Source organism: Populus nigra, chromosome 6 (assembly GCF_951802175.1).
Source record: "Populus nigra chromosome 6, ddPopNigr1.1, whole genome shotgun sequence".
In the NCBI taxonomy this organism is placed as follows: Eukaryota; Viridiplantae; Streptophyta; class Magnoliopsida; order Malpighiales; family Salicaceae; genus Populus; species Populus nigra.
The window spans coordinates 11,498,716-11,516,725 of record NC_084857.1 but is presented as its reverse complement, the minus strand read 5'-3'; the positions used below and the strand labels follow the sequence as shown (position 1 = coordinate 11,516,725).

Genomic DNA, 18,010 nt, shown 5'->3' with positions numbered 1-18,010 from the left:
TATTTTTATTTAAAATAAAAAAAATTTATGTTTTCAAATCATTTTGATATGCTGATGTGAAAAATAATTTTTAAAAAATAAAAAAAAATTAATACATTTCTAAGTGAAAAGTAATTTAAACCGTTACCACTATCACAATCTCAAATAGGTAATAAATTATAAGTGATGCGAGTCGAAGTCTGCTCGGGCTTTGAATACTCACGATGAGTTTAACCCAGTTATTGAAAAACACAACACTAGATTACCCGATTCAGTCTGCTAGTGTTGTATTTAAAACATTATGTTCACAAATTCAAAAAATCATGTCAGGCATTAGGGACCATCATCCATTAAAAACCGTGAAGTAATTTTCTTGTTAGAGGGCAGGCTGACATGATGATGGGAAGCCCATAGGATAAATCACTTGCCCAGCGTGTGTGTATCATTTTTTTTAACTCTAGGAGTTTTTTTAAATTGATATATCGTATTAGCGTGTGTTGATCTTTGATTGAAAATCAAATTAATTGCACATATATAATTTTTAAACAAGAAATCTAATGTCAAAACATAAACTAGTGAGGTTGCGCAAACTTCAAGATTGAATTAGGCTCTCATTGATTGCATATTGGATTAAAATGTATGGAATTTAATGTATATTTTGTCGTTTATATTGATTATTCCTGATTCCTTATTGAAATAAGAGACTCTCTAATATTTAAGTTGATGATACTTAAGTTGTGCTTTCATTGACTGCATATTGACTAAAGTTTGTGTACTTGGATGGAGGTTTTGTTTATGGAATTAATTATTTCTAAAAAAACAAGTTCTATATCGGAATAAAAAAAACCCTCTAATATTTAAACTAATAAATGTAGGAGAATAAGATAATGTTCATAAAAGAGCACCGAAAAGAAATGATGTGAAGCAATGAGTTTGAATGGCTTAAACTTATGTGGATTGGCTTGAATTACTTGAATTGGACACTTTGTTTTACTAGCGATGAAGGTACTTGCAAACCTTTGTCACTTCAACTTATCTTAGGAGCATAGTGCCTTGGTATGTGAAGAAGAGTTGCACCATTGATGGAGAGGTTAGCATTGTTATTGGTTGTTGTGCTTACATGTGCTTTTTTCTTAAGAAGTTTGGGCAGAAAATAACTATTAACTAGAAACTAGTAACTCGAAAAAAATATATTAAGATGTTTACCGACTAGAATTGGGCAGACCAGGGTGAAGGTGTCAAGCTATAGTGGGAACCCCTCTGTGATTGGACTTGGCCCAAACACTGAGGATGGTAATCCATTGCGCTTAGGCAGCAATGACTTTGAGCAAATCCACTTGGGCTAGAGAGCATAATGGTAATCTTTCAAGAGGAGCGCGGTATAGGAGACTTGAGAGCTCACGAGAGTGATTGAATTGAAAAGAAAACAAGAACTGATTTTAAAAAAGTGAAAGAAATTAGCTGATACATGTAATACACACGCTAGTATATGAACCCAATATGTCTCTATTCAAAAGTGCGCTTTCAACTTGCTTTTAGAATCTAAGTTAAACAGATTAGTATTGGTATTTGATTAAAAACAAATTAATTGCCCAAGTATTCTTATTAAACAAAGCTTTTCATGTAAAAAAAAATCCTTTCATAATACAAAACTATATAATATATCCAATTAGTAAAACTGGGCTTTTATTTTTTTCTTAATTTAGATAATTAAAAAGAATCTTTTATTGTACAAATTGATCACTATATTCATATACATTCTTTAAAAAAAAAAAATATCATGGCACTGTGCAGATAATAAATTAGTTGTGTTTCTAAAACCAAGTAGTTACTCGTGCACTCCTGGGTTGTCCCAAATTCTATCTTCTAAATAAGTAGCAATGTTTAACATTTTTTCATATAGCCAAGCGATCCACAAGAGCGCCAAACCTCACATTGTAAGAATAGTATCGAGCTATAAAAATTCATTGGTCACAAGGAAGAAGCATAGATGCCACCATACTTTTTCCTAGACAGGGTTGGATCCTCGTTCACAGTGAAAGAATACAACTCTCACTTTTTCTTAGGTTTGAAGGCAGACGAGTCTTAACAACAGTTGCCAGCATGAGAGAGGGCAATCAATTTCTGTGATCTTCCTCGAGAATTTTCTGCTTTCAAATCACGTCTCTTTTATTCTAAAAAGGAAAAGGTGCAGAGCCAAATTCCTGTAAAGGTGGAGTCAGAAACACGTTACGCTTTCTGCTTGGGGCATGTCTGTAAGAACAAAAAAGTCTGCTGCTTTGAACAGCTTATGCATCTAAGCTGCTTGGTACCAGAAGACACGTCAGACAGTAGAAGTTGTTCACCCATAGAGCCGACCTTCAGAACTCCACATGTAAGCCGCGCAGCAAATTTCCAGGGTCTCCGAGTAGGAACAGCTTGAGGTCCAAGCTGGCCTAGTTGACTAAAACGCCCACCGTTGGAAATTAGGGAGAGTTGGTCACCCACATAACGGATCTTCTAATTTACCTGTTCTTGCATCAGATCCCTATAAATGCCATACCCTTTTCTCCCCGTTCCATCAAGCTAATCAAACTCAATAGTTACAAGAGATCTTCACATTCCACGAGCATTTCCAATACCTAAGTGAAGAGATTCAATGGCCCACACAGCGATGGCAATGGGTTTGGCCATGGTCCTGGTGACCATGCTTTGGGCGGGAGCCATGGCTCAATCAGATTGTACAAATGTTTTAATCAGCATGTCACCGTGCCTTAATTACATTACAGGGAACTCCTCAACTCCATCCTCACAATGCTGCACTCAGCTAGCTAGTGTTGTTCGCTCATCACCCCAGTGCTTGTGCCAGGTTCTTAATGGCGGTGGCTCATCACTAGGGATCAATGTCAACAAAACTCAGGCTATAGCCTTACCTGGTGCTTGCAATGTGCAAACTCCACCTATCAGCAGCTGCAATGGTAAGGAACTTGGAACTTATTTTACTTCTCTCTTTGCAACCTCAACTTTCTTTGAATTGCCAATGAGCTACAGCTCAATTGGCAAAAGCGCCCCTCCTCCCCCAAGAGGTTTCAAGTTTGAAACTCTCCTTCGTAGCTAAAAAAATATATATATCCTTTGAGTTTCCCTGTCAAAACTCAGCCAAAATCTGAAAGAATGGATGCTAGATCTCCCTGAACGACAGTCAGGGATGAGAATGAATTAAAATAAAGAAGAAATCTCACATGAAGGAAAATATCACTGCACATTTTCAAAATTTTCATTCTGATCTGATGCCAACTCATAACATTGTATTGGACAGGTGCCTCTCCAGCTGCCTCACCTGCGGGAACACCAGAAGCTTCAAGCACCCCTTCAGGTACAGTATTATATGCAAATAGTGCAACTGAAAGTAAATAACTAAACAAGTCCGTGCCTCTTTACACCGAACTTTTTTTCTTGCATATGATTAATTGCTATGAAAACACAGCATATGGTTGATCAAGTTATTCTATGCTTGTACACCAATAGATCCTCATAAAAGGATTTTCATCATGTTAGACTCTGTTTTGCTATTAACCTGCTCAAGGTGACATTCACTGGTGTAGGAACGGCATCCAAAACCGTACCATCAACACAAACAGATGGAACATCAGGTGGAAGCTCCTTGGATTTCTCAATCTCTTTACTGTTCTTCCTTCTCTTTGCCGCTTCATATGGTTCAACCTTCACAGTGATTTTCTGATCAGCCAGCCAGTCAACACTTTCACTATACTTTACACATTGCATATCCTTGGTCATTGTTGTATGATATAATATATTACCGAGAGTGTCGGTTGAGGGTGCATGTATTGTTTACTTTTTTTGCGACCTCATCAAAGGTTGGTGTAGTTTTGTATTACTGAAGAGACGTTTGCTCTCTTCCCTTCCTAATAAGACATATTTATGATCTATCATAAAGGACATTACACCGTTTTTTATGTTCTATGCATACAGCACATTAAACAGAGAGTTTAAAAGTTTGTCACTTAAAAGGAGTTGAACATAAGCTGAGCTAAAAAGAACGGAAATGAATAGCATAATAACAAAAAACGATCAACAAGTTCATTTAAGGTGTTAATCTGGCAGTATTATATGTGCCGAAGTCAATATCCTACTAAGAAACAAACTATGTCAGTCACATTCCTCAATTTAATACCACAAGTTACATCACTAAATAAAGAAAATTACAGAGGAAAAGCATCATTAGAACAGACCTTCTGTTGTAAATTCTGTCTAACAAATTATCAGATCCACTCATCCAAAAACCAAAGTCTCCAGCTCGCAGCTGCAAACAACCACTGAAAGTTAACTTGCACAAAATGAAACCAACAGGAGACCATGACATCCACATATTCAGACATGGCACGCATTCCATCCTTCCACGATGCCTCTGCACTTTGAATGGCTTGTAGCTGGTTATGAAATCGTTTCCATTGACACACCTATACCCATAAAAAGATGCCTCAAATTTTATACTTAGCGTGCAGACAGGCATACACTCCAGCACAAACAATGTTTTGAAGCTCGGATCACATTAAAAATACAGATATATAAAAATGATAGGTGGCAAACCAGTCTACAAGAATCAGTTCCGATTTTGGAATGGATTAGGAACTGAACCACCCATATTCTTGGCAAGTTAAAATTAATATAGCTATCAGTTAAACCAGTCAAAAAACCTGTCCATATTTTAACTAAACTTAAACGTCCCAGCAAAACCCTTGTATCTTAGCACAGTTAAAGACTCAAAGCATAAACTTTATCATTTCTTAAATCTATTGACTATGAAGAGAAGTAAATGGGAAATAAAAAATCCTAATTCTTTTCATGGGCAATGTTAGTTTGTAACAAAGCTCTAGATGCTGAACATCAAGCACAATTATAGGCCCCAACTAAAGCAGCTCCAATTGCATTATCTACAGCCACCAATGGTTCTCTCTTTGAGCTTAGGATAGGCTGATGAACGAAGCCAACTGCAACATCTAAACTCAGTTTGAATTATTACACTGGCCAATCACCTTGCCAATGAATGAAGCAGGATTTCCTGGTTCAAGCTGTCGCAAATTGAAGGGTGGTAGACAGAATAAAGACCATCAGTCTAAACCTTGTTGTTTCCTTTGTTCAGTTGCTCTTACTTGGCTAGTTAAAGAACAAGCTAAAACAAGCTAATTTGATAGCTGAGCAACGGTTCTAGAACATGTTCAAAACTCACATCCAAAAACAATGTCTTTGCAAATATCCATGATAATATTCATGTGCCTATCAAACTAACTTTGGGTTTCTTCTTTTTCAGTATGTTCATAGAAACTAGGATCAAGCAGATGTAATTCAACCCCCATATGAGTTTGAAGAAAATTGTTAACGTTATCCACTCACTTCAAGCAAAGTTAATCTGCTCTGACAATCAATATGGAATCCTCAGCATTATTGATATCAATGGTTATTCATTAAAATCTTCAGGTCGTGCCACAAGATGATCACCAAGGTGAAAACTACCATACTCCACATTTACATATTGCTACAGCTTGGACAAGTATTCTTGTTCATGTCACCGAGAATAACTGTCGCACTGGTATATTATTCACACACAGAACAGTTTATCAAAACCTATAATCAAAATCACAGGAGAAAAAAATACCAAGGAAATACAGAAGGTTTGCATGGAAAGGCGTATTATCTAACCAGAAATGCTATATCGCATTCCTACCATAAGCTTTGGGAGAGCCAGAAACAGCTTTGCTGCACAGTTCCATCTATTATGTCCATCAGATTCCAAATTAAAACCCAAATCATTTCCAGCGCTGCTTCCCTACTGTTTCTGTTACTCGCTCCAATATTTCTACTCTCTATCCACATCCATTCATTAATAAGTGGCAACTGATATTTGGGGGATAATGATTAGCACACTAACAACATATGCGTCGAAACAATTAGTTGAACCCACTGTCCAAACATAATGCATTCACCATATGCCAGAAATATGTTAACGGATACCCTGATATAGGTTTGTCAAATTCAAAGATACGCAAATATAGATATGATTTAGGAGGGGGGGCATAGATACGAACTTCTAAAAGTCTGCACACTTCAAGTGTGTGATTGTGAGCGCACAAATTCTTCTAGTCGGTCCCACACCTCCAACGCTGCAGCCCTATCCTGGTGCCTCTTGTTCTTGCTGATCTGCACATGTAACATGCCAATTCCCGATAATTGCTAAATGGCAAGAGGCAGTTGAAGTGGAAGAGACAGGGTAAAAGTACTGGGTGCCCGTGCCACCCGACAAAGCAAGTCTAATCAAAGGGGTAAAGAGCTCACCGAGATAATCTTTACATTCCACTGCTTCACAATCTTAGCAGACTCCACACTATCATCTTCAAACCGCATGAAAAATCCAATAACTGCATAAGTTTAAGCAATTTATGTCATGCCAATTGAATCCAAATAGTATTTTAAATAAACCATATTACACTATAAGAATCACACTCTTGCATAACCTACAGAATCAGCCAACACCAATCACCAGCTAAGTACAAATCCCAAATATAACTACCAATGCAATCCAACAAGCACAAAACTTCACTTACTTTTATTAAATATCTCAACATGATCCTTAAAGGGCCAATCCTTGAATTGCCACTCCTTCCCCAGCACAAAAACTGCCACAACCCTATCCCAGTCATCACCCTTGAGTGCAGACGGCTTATCCCGCACCTCATAAGCCGTCATCACTCTATTCCTATCAGTGCTAAACTTCTTCTGCACTGTAACACATTCCGGTTTCGGCCCTTTCATCTGCTTAGCCTTCACATCCGTCGGTATGAAAATCCCATCTTCCAAAAATTCCTTCACATTATAAATCGTAATCAAAGTCTGAAACGCACTTGGCACCAAAATTATGGGCACCCCCTCCCCAATTTTCCCTCCTTTCAAATGCATTTTGGGCTTGGCCGCTGAATCATAGCCCAACTCATCACCACCATACCCAATTCCTCTCTCATCAGCTCCCATCAACCTACTCTTCGCCACTAACCCATCTTTCCTCTGTTGACTCTCAAATTTATGCCTCTCCTCTTCACGGCGCGTGGAAGCAACCAAAACCCCATAAAAATCCCTATTCTTACACTCCAACAACGACTCCCTATCCTTCAACGGCCTCTCGTTGGCGTAAATCAAAGAAACGTGATTTTCAACTCCCTCATTCCCATTGTTCACCTTATCGGCGGCGGCGGAATCATCGATTCGAGAATCAAGAAGCATAGGATCATCGGGGCGGTAATTAAGATTAGGGTTTTGAGATTCTTGAGGGAGAGGGAAAACTATGGAGTCGGTAGAAGAGAGTTTTCCGGAGAGGTATTCTTTGACGGGTTTCCAGTCGATGTAAGTGACAGGGGGGATGCCGAGAGCGAGGGCGTCTTGGAGGTAATTGGTGAACTTGATTTTGGTGTTTTGGATGCAGTAAACTAGGGTTTCTAGTGTGTAGAGATTGCCTTGTTTGGAGCGGTAAGCGGTTTTAGTTGAGCAAGGGAAGGTGTATTCGTTGCCGAAGCGGAACTCGTCGTTGATGCGGATGATTTTGTCTAGGTCACCCCGGATGGTGAAGTCGCGGAGTGCTGAGAGCGGATCCATTGGTGAGCTGGGAGGTTTTTCAGTGTTTAGAAAGAAAGAGTGGGATTTTCTTCAATTTTCACAGCGAACTCTTCAGGATGAGGGGTTTTGTGAGTATTGTGTACGAACTGTACACGGATAAAACGGTGGGGTGGTGACGCAGGGGTGGAGGACTGCTACAGGGTGTTTCGCTTGGAGTTGTGAGTTGTGGTGGTTTTTTTTTTATAAATTATATCTAATTATATCTTTAAAAGTTATAAAAACATGTTTTCTATTATAAAAAAAAGGCACAAGCTAAATTTCTTTATGGTGATTTACCAATAAATTCGCTTTTTTTGAGATAAACATCAATAATTTCTAATGTTTCCATCTTCTTTGGTATAGCAATAGGGTTGAAACAGGATCTATTTTTAAAGTATTTTTATTTAAAAATATATTAAAATAATAATTTTTTATTTTTAAAAATTTATTTTTAATATTAATATATTAAAAGGATATAAAAGTAAAATAAATAATTTTAAATAAAATAAATAAATTTTAAATAAACATAATTTGAACCACGTCTCTTTTTTAATAGTCTTTTAATAATCAACTGAAAAATTACATGTAATATCAAATGATTCCTAATTTTACATGTTTTTATCGTTAGTTGTCATTTTTTATTATTGATGTTCACGATTGTAAATGAACTTCAACTATTATAAAGTATAGCTAGAAAAGTATTTTGATTTCTTACCTTATTTGAAATACAATATTGTAATAATAACAATTACTTGTATTAAATATAAGAAAAGTAAATCATAAAGGATATAGTTTAATTGGTCAGGTTTTAGATTTATGTTTTAAATGTTACTTGTTTAAGTTTTACAAATCTTAAAATAACTGGAGAAGGCTTATATGGTCATTAACTTTAAGACCTGTTGGATTAGTCGAGATACACGCAATCTAATACGGATACCCATGTTAATCCAAAAAAAAATATATATAAGTAAAGTAATCCTTGTTGTAGAATAAGATTTAGTTAAAGAAGTATTGAAGTTTATTTCATATATGGAACTATGGTTTATATAAATCACATGTGTTAAAAAAATTAAAAATAATGAATAGTTGGTTTGTTTTTGTAGTTGAAAAAAAAAATTTCTTCAAATTAATTTTTTAAGAATTTATAGTTGATGTGTTTATATAAAAAATAAATTTAAAAAAATTTAAAAAATATTATTTTAATATATTTAAAAAAAAATAAAAAATAATCACAACTAGAATATTAAACACGTTATAAAGGATGAATCCACCGGTCTCGATACAAAATAGAAGTGAAACCAAATCAGGTTTCCACCTGTATCAACTTTATTTATGGAGGTTTGTATTTTTCAATGTTATTCTTTTTAAGCTGGATTTAGATTGTTTTTGTGGATCTCAACTCTCCCAAAAAAAAAATTCTTAAAACATTCACTATTGAAATAAAAATTAAAAAATATAATTAAATATTTATTATAAATTTGATCCGACTAGGAGCACTGTGGACTAACAATCCAAGTAAAAAATATAATAAAACACACAAAAGCATCAAAAGGTGTGATTTTCTTATCAAATTCTTCTATATTTTTTTGTTCCCCTCAAGTATTTTGAAATATATCTCATAGAAAACCCATCACTTATATAATCAATATTAAAATTAAAATTTTCAGCAAAATATTGATATGATTTTGAAATAATTATGTTTTTTACGATTTAAAATGTTTTCAAGCTCATCATGCTCAGGTTATTATATCAAAATAATATTTCTTGAATTATAAAATTTACTAGTTAAAATTTATTTACAAGCTTGGAAAATCACCTATAATCTTTTTTATATATAGACATCCATATATAATTATAATTATAATTATAATATATGTATTTAAGATTTATTTTTCAAGAGGGGGTATTTATTACTATATGTATTATACATATTCTAGAAAAAAATATTTTTTTTTACGAGGGCGACTGCCTCTCCAGCTCCTCCTCTGTGACTATCCAGTACAGGGATTGACTTCAAGAAGGCTTTGTCAAAGGCATGGTTACAAAAAAAAAAACCCAAAGACGAAAGATGCACATAATTAAACATCTCTATAATTTATTCATTTCCAAGCAATCTTTCTCACTCTGATGGAATCATTTTTCACTCACAATTAACATTCCACACACTATCATGAAACCAGTACACAATAATTCACAAAACAATCAAATTTGAGGATCAGTAGAGAGAAGACTAAACATCACCATGTCTCGAGATTTTCCCTTCAGCATATAATACCTTCTCAGGACACCTTCCCTCTCGAATCCAGCCTTCTCTAGCACCCTCTGGGAGCCTCCATTTTGTACATCTACTAAAGCTTCTAATCTTTCCAGATGAGGCCACTCGATAAATATAGTTTTAGCCACCAACTTCACTGCCTTTGTTGCAAACCCTTTGCCCCAATACTGGGAAGCCAGAACATAGCCAAGTTCGCCTCTACAGATATCGCAGCCTGAATTTTTGGTCACTGAAACGGCACCAATAGGCCGGTTGTTAAGGCATACTGCCTTAAACCATGGATGGGGCAGAACAGAATTTTTGATGTAATTCAAGGCATCTTCTTTGTTAGTGTAAGGTTCCCAAGTGCAAAAACGAGCAACTTCCGCATCAGTGGCCCAAACCATGAAATCATCTATATCGGAGAGATCCAATGGCCGAAGTGAGATATCAGATAATTCATCGCCACCCTCTTTTAACAAGTCTGGTGTGCAAGAATTTTGCTCCATCTGTAGTGCTCTCCACTTATATGAACACTTTTGAGGAAAGAAGCTTCAGACTCTTGGGAATTCAAGCAGGAGTTGATATGTTTAAAATGAAAAGAGTATCAAGAAGACGCAGCAGCTCGATAATTTTACACGGAACAAAATGCTAGTACTTGAATGATATATATGTGTGCGAGTGTGTGTGACCACAAGAAATTACCTGGAATTAAAGCACGAAACAAAACAAAATTGGGGTCCAAGTCGTTTACAGGAATTTTGCTTTACCTGGAGTGCTGAACAAGGAGTGCATACTTTATTGGATAAAAATGATATTTGTGGCTGCTAAAGTGCTAAGGTCGTGGCCACCTTGTTTGACCTTTGTTTCTTTGTCCTAGCGAAGTTCCCAATTCGGAGCAAAGTTGCTTAACGTCCAAGGTAGTCGGATGCAATAGATAGAAGAGTTTTCCAGCAACAGCCCTTGAAAAAACTAGAAAACTTAGAAATTTAAAAGAGGAGTGAAAGAGATGAAAGCAAATTTGAGCTTTACGTTGACCACCTAACCTGTATTCATAATTGGTTTGGCTCGCTCAGCTATAGTCTATCTTGTTTCGAGATTAACCAACAAAGTACCCAACCAAGTCATGAAAGAGAATAATTTTATAAAAAGTTTTTTTAAAAAATTATTTTTAAATTTATTTTAATTATTTTTAAATTTTTTTATACCATTATAAAATATGCTAGTATCAAATAACTTATTCCACAGCAGAGGACTCGTGTTCGATGGTTTAGCTAAGCCCGAAGGCATTTTGACTCTTCAACACCTTTTACCCTCTTTTTTTCTCCCGGTCCGAGCTCCCCTTTTCAAAGTTTCAAACTCTTCAACCAACTAAAGCAGAAGCTGTCGAGTTTAACGGGGAGGAAAACTAGAGCATACAAAAGGCTATCTATCAGGATGAATTTGCTTTCTCCAATCAAGCTTTCGGTTTTTGTCCTAGTTCTATTGGTAATTAGAAAAATGGTAAAAAACCGATTTCAACTAATCATTTTTTTTTAAGTATTTATTTTTATATTATAACCTGTTTTTTTTTAATATTTTTTTATCTGAAAAAACATTAAATCAATATTCTTTAAATATTTTTAAAACATGTTAATGAGCTGTTGTGAAAAAGTTAAAAAAACATATTAAAAAACAAAATTTTAATAAATTAAAAATTAAAAATTATTTTTAAAAATCACTTAGTCTAAGCACTGTACATAGCTGGTATCTAACTTTTGATGAGGCGAGGACATTTTCTTTTAATTGTCCATACTTTGCCTTCTACTTCTTCGTCAAATACGAAGGGGAAGAGATACCTTAGTCGACGGGTGAATATCTATCATGATAAGACTAATGAATAGACTTGTAGGACGATTTTGAATTGAATTTAGGACATCTGGAATGTTTTAAGAAGAATAGGCTTCAATCATGGTCTGGTAGGTCATATTTTTTAGAGCTTGTGTAATTGTAATTGTTTATTAAAATATTTTTTATTTAAAAATATATTAAATAATATTTTTTTATTTTTAAAAATTATTTATGATATTAATACATCAAAAATTTTAATTTGAAGTAAAAAAATTAAAAAAAAATTACTTTTTTTTTAAATACTTTTAAAACAAAAAACAAACATAACCTAATCGTGCTTAAAAAAAATCCATGACATATGATTTTTTTAATTCTATTGTTACAGAGAATACCGCGTATCATCTTATCAGTTGCCAGTGTTTTACCACTTGTCACTTAATTTATAATGGAACATCGAAATTTTCTTACTGAACCTTGGTTATGAATAGGAACTCGTTCTTATGTTAAAGGGTTATTGTCGCGGTCAGAATGCCGGGTCTATAACTAGTAATGCAGAAACGGTATTATGAAAACATTCTATCTTCAAATATCAACCTGTTAACAGAAATTAATAACTTAAAATAATATTAAAATGGAAAAGCGAGTTCACCCAACTCAATAAAAAAAAATAACATTTAATATACATATTAGATATTAATAATTTGCAAGTCGTGCATATCTTAATATAAATATACATACTAAGCATATTAATATAAGGTCAAATGACACCCGAAGGGAATCAGATGACATATGCAGGCGATCACTGTGAAAAAATCAGTTTCCACAAGCCAGTGACTCTTTCACCAGCTAAATATACGAAATACTATGTGCACATATACTAGCTATGTTCCATTGGAATGGAGTTATCGATAAGTCCTTTATCAAAATATAATAAATATTCACATAATTATCAAAGTAATTAAATGTCATATCAAATAGAATTTAATTTAACAAAATATGAGTGTGAAATCAAGAATAAATGATTATTCAGATAATAAAATAATATATATAAATATTTATGAATTAATCATTTGTACTCATCATATAATAATAACCGTACCTATATTATTTATAATATATGTATGTTAAAGATTATCTCACTCACCCAAAAAACATAAACAAAAGATAAATGAATGTAAAACCAGAAACTATTAAAGATCACTAGGAAAAATGTCAGCATAACTTATAATGGATACGAAAATTTTGAAAAATAACTTGAAACAAGTACATAAAATATTATACTCTAAATTTAGAAACCAAAACGTAGTTATAAACTCGAAATGATTCACTCGATCAATCCCTAACATTACCCGAACTTATCGAACCTAACAAACCTAATTGACCTCTATTGTTAGATCAACCGGTCGACCAGTTTAGACTAGTCGATCGACCGACAACACAAACCAACCAGTTAGTCTGTTTAGATCGATCGGTCAATTAAAATTTTCTTAATCCCGATCTGCTAGTCTTCAAATCTGCAGATTCCACAGATAATATTATGTTATTCAAAAAACTCATAATTCAAGTCATATAATCAGCTCGTTTAAGATCAACTAACCCCCTGAAATATCAATTAAAACTCTTAAATCATTTTATCATAAAATCAATATAAAAACTCTAAACACTTCTTTAATCCTTTCACAACCAATGTCTTAATAAATAAAAAAATAGTAGAGGGAAATGCTAAATTGTTTCCTCAACCTTTCTTGAACTAAAAATTTAAATTAAAACTAAAATATTTGGTATACATGGGAGGAAGTCACAGCAAGAAGGAATAAAAAGAAGAGGGGAAAAAGCAAATTATCTTGCAATATTTTTTTAAAAATAATGTTGAGTTTGGGCTGAATTTTAAGCTTGGATCTGTTGGGCCAAAATAAGTTTCACACATGTATATCTTCTTGTTCAACTTCCATCGTAGATTCAGTTGCAACTTCCAAATTCATAATATTATTTATGGCTGGACAATACATGAGTCTTGTTGATTCCAGCAGTAAGCATATCTATGTTTTCAACCCAATTAATCACAACGATACAAATCAAATTGGTGATTATTATTATTATTATTATCCCATGCACATAATTTTTAATATTATTATATTTATTACTGAAAACACTAAAAAACTGTTTGAAACGTACTATAAATTATATTTTTAAAAAATTTAATTTTTTTAATTAAAATTTAATATGAATTATATATTTTGAATTGTTTTGATATATTGATATTAAAAATAAATTTTAAAAAACAAAAAAATATTATTTATATGTATTTTATTATAATAAATTATTTAAAAAATAATTATTCCTACACCGCAAAATATACGTGGATTTTTTATTTGTTCGGTGCACAGGTACACACTCAGTTTCACCGTGGACTTCAATAGTGTGCTTGCAGTTTTGCCCTTTTAACTGTCTGAAGTCTCACTCTGATTTTTTTTCAAATGAAGAAACCGAGGGAAAAGGAGAGGAGAGCCTGGAGGGGCGCTGTGAAACTCGAAAGAGGATCGGGAGAAAAAAGAGAGGGAAGGCATCAGCTATTTTTCGTCCCTTTTGCCATACTAGAGGCAAGCAATACAGGGAGGGCAGCACCGGGCAGCCTGGATTAAAGCAATCTTGCTCGAGGAATTTGATTTCTTCTTGAAAGAAGAAAAGAGGAACGATCTAGAGCCAGAAAGCAGTCACGTCCTCATTTAAAATCAGCCCTCGATGAAACCCCAACAACACCCAGCCAGAACCAAGTCCTCCTCTGCTAAGGGCTAACCTGATATCCTCCAATTCAGGTCAAGTTCCGCTGAGGTAGAATCTCTAAGGTTTTCTGAGAAATCCTCTTTTTTTAGGTTTTTAACCATTCTTGCTTGATTAATTGTTGGTCAGCAGAGATTGGGTTTGTTTTGATGATTATCTGTGTTTAATTTGTTCTTTTACATTCTTGAACTACATTTAGGAAAGAGATTTTTTGTTTGATTGCAAGAAAACAATGTGTATAGAAGGTGATAAAGTTCCATGCCGTCTTTTTCTAATTTCTTTTTTTATTAATGCTGTTAAAAATGCTAAGGTGTTTAGTCAATGTTGTTGTTGTTTTGTGTGTTTGAAGAGGAAGAGAAGGGGATGCTAGAAAAGCTACAGAAAGGATGAGTTTCATTATTGTGTTTATTATTTATTTCTAGGTTTTGTTCTCTTATTCAGACTGTTTTTGTTTGTTTTAGAAATTGTAAAGTTGCTGCAGATTAATTTTTTCAATTTCAATTTCTATTTTGATTTCAGGTTGTCATCTATTTTTGCCTAAACCAAATGCTAAGAAAAAGAAATCAGTAAGTTAATTGTTTGAGTTTGGTTAGGCATTTTCAGGTTGTTCAAGTTTGCTGCAGGTTACAGAACATATTCTATGGAAATGCGATCACCTTTGGATTGGGCAAAAAATCCAGGATTGACCATTAAGAAAAAAGGTAAAGTTTATCCTTTTTTAAAAATATGTTATTCTGCCTTTTCTCTTTGGTTATGAAAAATAATCTATGCATTTTTCATGCATATGAAATGTACAGGTTTATGCTTTTTTACATTTCCCTATTATATGTTTTTTACCACCATTAGGAAAAAAAGGAAAAAGTTGAAAAGTTTAAACTTTGTGTTGATTGTTGTTTTGTTATCTGGTTTGGTTGGATTTCATGGAAGATGATAGCAAGCTCAACTATTGAAATGCTTGCAATGTGTACACAGAAAAAAAAGTGATAATTATGAAGTGAAAGTAAATAAGATGTTAATGAATTGAGATTAAAATAGAAATGCAATCAAGTCAAATTAAAAAGAAGTGCGATCGATTGTCTAAGCTTTTTAGATGAGTTTTCTTGGTCTCTCCCCCTTTTTTTTCAGTTTCATTTATTTTTTTCTTCTGTCTCTGGTTTTTGTTTTCAGCAAGTTTTATTTTTTTTATTCTTGGTATTTCATTTTCATAACCTTCTAACAGAAAAAAGATTGTTTCTTTCCAGCAAGATATATAATAATGATTCTTTCTATCAAGTTCTTGATGGTTGTTCTTCGTTTTTCTTTTTGCGTCAAATAAACTTTTCTCCTCCAGTCATTCGATTCAAGACCTGCGCAGCTCATTGCCTTTTGGGTTTTTTTTTTTGTAATTTTAATTTGCCACTTCAAGATGTCTTTATGCCCTTTTGTGTTTGTTCTCTTCATTATTCTTTTTTGGCTAAGTCGCAGCAGCTCTTAGTCTACAACAATTGCTCTCTATAATGCGAGATCATCTTCAAATTTTTTTCTTAAGAGGATGTGTGCGTCAACGCCATCCCCAGCAAAGGTACCTACCTTTTTCGCTCCTATATATGTTTTTCTGTCAAGTAATACCAGCGAAGAGAAAAAAAAGTTGGCCAGCTTTGAAGTTCCACATCATCATTTCTCATTACGAAGAAAAACCATGTTATGCTTTTGATAGCCTAAGATTGGCTCTCTGATTTTTTTTCACCTGACTTTTTTTTAAAATCAGCTTTGTCAACATTGGCACAATGATCTACCTTTTTTCAAATGCAAGTCTACCATGATTGGACACAAATTTCATAACTTAAACATGCTCATTTACAAGTATCTTTTTAGCATACCACTCCCCTACCAGACCTGCCTCCATCTTGCATTGCTTTTTATGTGCTTATCATATAAAATCATGAAGGTTTTTCTGACCATCAGTTAACGTTTGTCTTTCACTTGATCTTCGTCGAATGCTGGAAAAGTTTCAGCCAGCAAAAAAAGCTTCTCTTCAGTCAAATACCTCAACTGTTTCAGCCATGTTTTTTTATCCCCCATGCTGATCAACTGTGTTTTTTTTTTTTTTTCCAATGTGCCTGCACATGATTGATGTTCGATTTTTTTTTGGCTTCCCTCAGCTGCCTATCCTCACTGCACAGCTGACACCTAGGCTATGGTTGCTTACAACCACTGTGTGATTTTATTCCTTGAGATCTCTTGATGTTGTTAGGTTTCGTTGATCGAATGAACTTCATTATGACTCTTTTTGATTGGCTGTTTTAGACATGCATCACTCACCCTGTTTAAATAATGCTGAGTTATTCCTTGAGATCTCTTGATGCTGTTAGGTTTTGCATAATATCTACTCAATGAAGGAGGAAAATTATTTGATGGTATAAGACTTTCTTCTGACAAAGACGGTAGCTTCTGCAAGACATTGTTAGACGAAGAGCTTTAGTTATATATGCTAAAAATAAGAGAGAGAGATGGCTAGTGAAGAGACTCTGTGCTGCAGGCAAAGTTTTGTTTATAACAAGATGGTTCCTATTTTTAATTTAGAATACTTAATATGAGATGGTGTTTATTGTTGTTAGCATATTCAAAGCACGTAAGTTTTAGCTTCAAATCCTATATTTCGGATATTAGAATAGAACTATCAAATTTGGGCATGAGAGTTACTTTTTCAACCTACTGTCTACTCAAGGAAGGAGACCAAGTTATACAAAACTATAGGAATTCTATAGACAAACACTCTATTTTCTGCTAGACATTTTCAAATAAAGACTTGCTGCTATTTTCCAGGGAAAAAAAAATGAAAACCTTGCAAATAAACTCGGTGTAGTGGGAAAAGTTCAGGCCAAAGCCATACATCTACACAACTACAAATTTGAATTTGAGTTCTCTCTCTCTCTTCTCTGTGTACATTTGCTTGGATCCTCATATTGCAGCATGTAATTGATCACTTTGGATATTCATCATTATGTGTTTTTTCTTTATGTAATTTTTATTGACGGGGTTCTCGCATTCTGCTGAAAAGCCTGTCAGACAATGCTTTTTTTTCAAGATGATATTTTTACAAGTTGTCCTTGAAATCAATCTATTCATTGTTGCCAAAAAAGAGAAATTAAAATGTTGATCATGCAGATTATGATTTTTATAAAGTTTCGCCACTAATTTTATAGTTTGCCACGTGGTGGGAGCCAATCTGAAACAAGGTTTTGAGTATTTTTTTTAAAAAGATTTCACCGTTAAGAGAATTCGTTGTTTTTTTTCTGGAATACTGTGCAAACTTATGCTTAAAACGAAGAAAAAAAAAAATTGAACTGGCCGACAAGCTGAAACAGCAAAAAAAAAAAAAGAAAAAAGAAAAAAATGTTTAACCAACGTTAAAGCAAGAAAGAAACATGTTTTATATTTTGGTTATTTGGTAAAGTATTTTTTTGTTTTTTATTTAAAAGTATATTAAAATAATATTTTTTTAATTTATAAAATTATTTTTAACATTAAAACAATCTGAAA

General features: G+C 33.9%; 3 protein-coding genes and 1 long non-coding RNA gene across 13 annotated transcripts; 2 read left to right on the top strand and 2 right to left on the bottom strand.

Annotated features, from left to right (window-relative positions):
• Positions 1-1,826: 1,826 nt before the first annotated feature.
• On the bottom strand, positions 1,827-7,826 carry LOC133697047 (protein CDC73 homolog). Of its 10 annotated transcripts, none has more exons than XR_009842808.1 (7): positions 6,582-7,826; positions 6,313-6,395; positions 6,066-6,177; positions 4,212-4,439; positions 3,536-3,681; positions 3,201-3,298; positions 1,827-3,103 (listed from the first exon to the last, which is right to left on the bottom strand). XR_009842808.1 is itself a non-coding variant. In XM_062119377.1 (4 exons), the coding sequence occupies exons 1-3, from the start codon at positions 7,621-7,623 to the stop codon at positions 6,085-6,087; spliced, it is 1,218 nt and encodes a 405-aa protein (XP_061975361.1). In that variant the 5' UTR covers positions 7,624-7,826; the 3' UTR covers positions 4,038-4,439; positions 6,066-6,084. The 10 variants fall into 10 exon arrangements, 1 of the variants encoding a protein (XP_061975361.1); XR_009842807.1 differs by having other exon boundaries at positions 1,827-3,072; XR_009842809.1 differs by having other exon boundaries at positions 3,585-3,681.
• Positions 2,618-3,935, top strand: LOC133697049 (non-specific lipid transfer protein GPI-anchored 5-like). The gene is made up of 3 exons (XM_062119379.1): positions 2,618-2,936; positions 3,278-3,334; positions 3,564-3,935. The coding sequence occupies exons 1-3, from the start codon at positions 2,618-2,620 to the stop codon at positions 3,698-3,700; spliced, it is 513 nt and encodes a 170-aa protein (XP_061975363.1). The 3' UTR covers positions 3,701-3,935.
• Positions 7,827-9,698: 1,872 nt separating the features above from the next.
• Positions 9,699-10,528, bottom strand: LOC133697048 (uncharacterized). Its single transcript, XM_062119378.1, has one exon. It carries the CDS (start codon positions 10,384-10,386, stop codon positions 9,826-9,828), a length of 561 nt encoding a protein of 186 aa, XP_061975362.1. The 5' UTR covers positions 10,387-10,528; the 3' UTR covers positions 9,699-9,825.
• A 3,547-nt stretch (positions 10,529-14,075) lies between these two features.
• On the top strand, positions 14,076-17,087 carry LOC133696701 (uncharacterized). The gene is made up of 2 exons (XR_009842724.1): positions 14,076-14,539; positions 15,008-17,087. It is a non-coding gene; the product is annotated as an uncharacterized LOC133696701 (long non-coding RNA).
• The last annotated feature ends 923 nt before the right edge of the window (positions 17,088-18,010 follow it).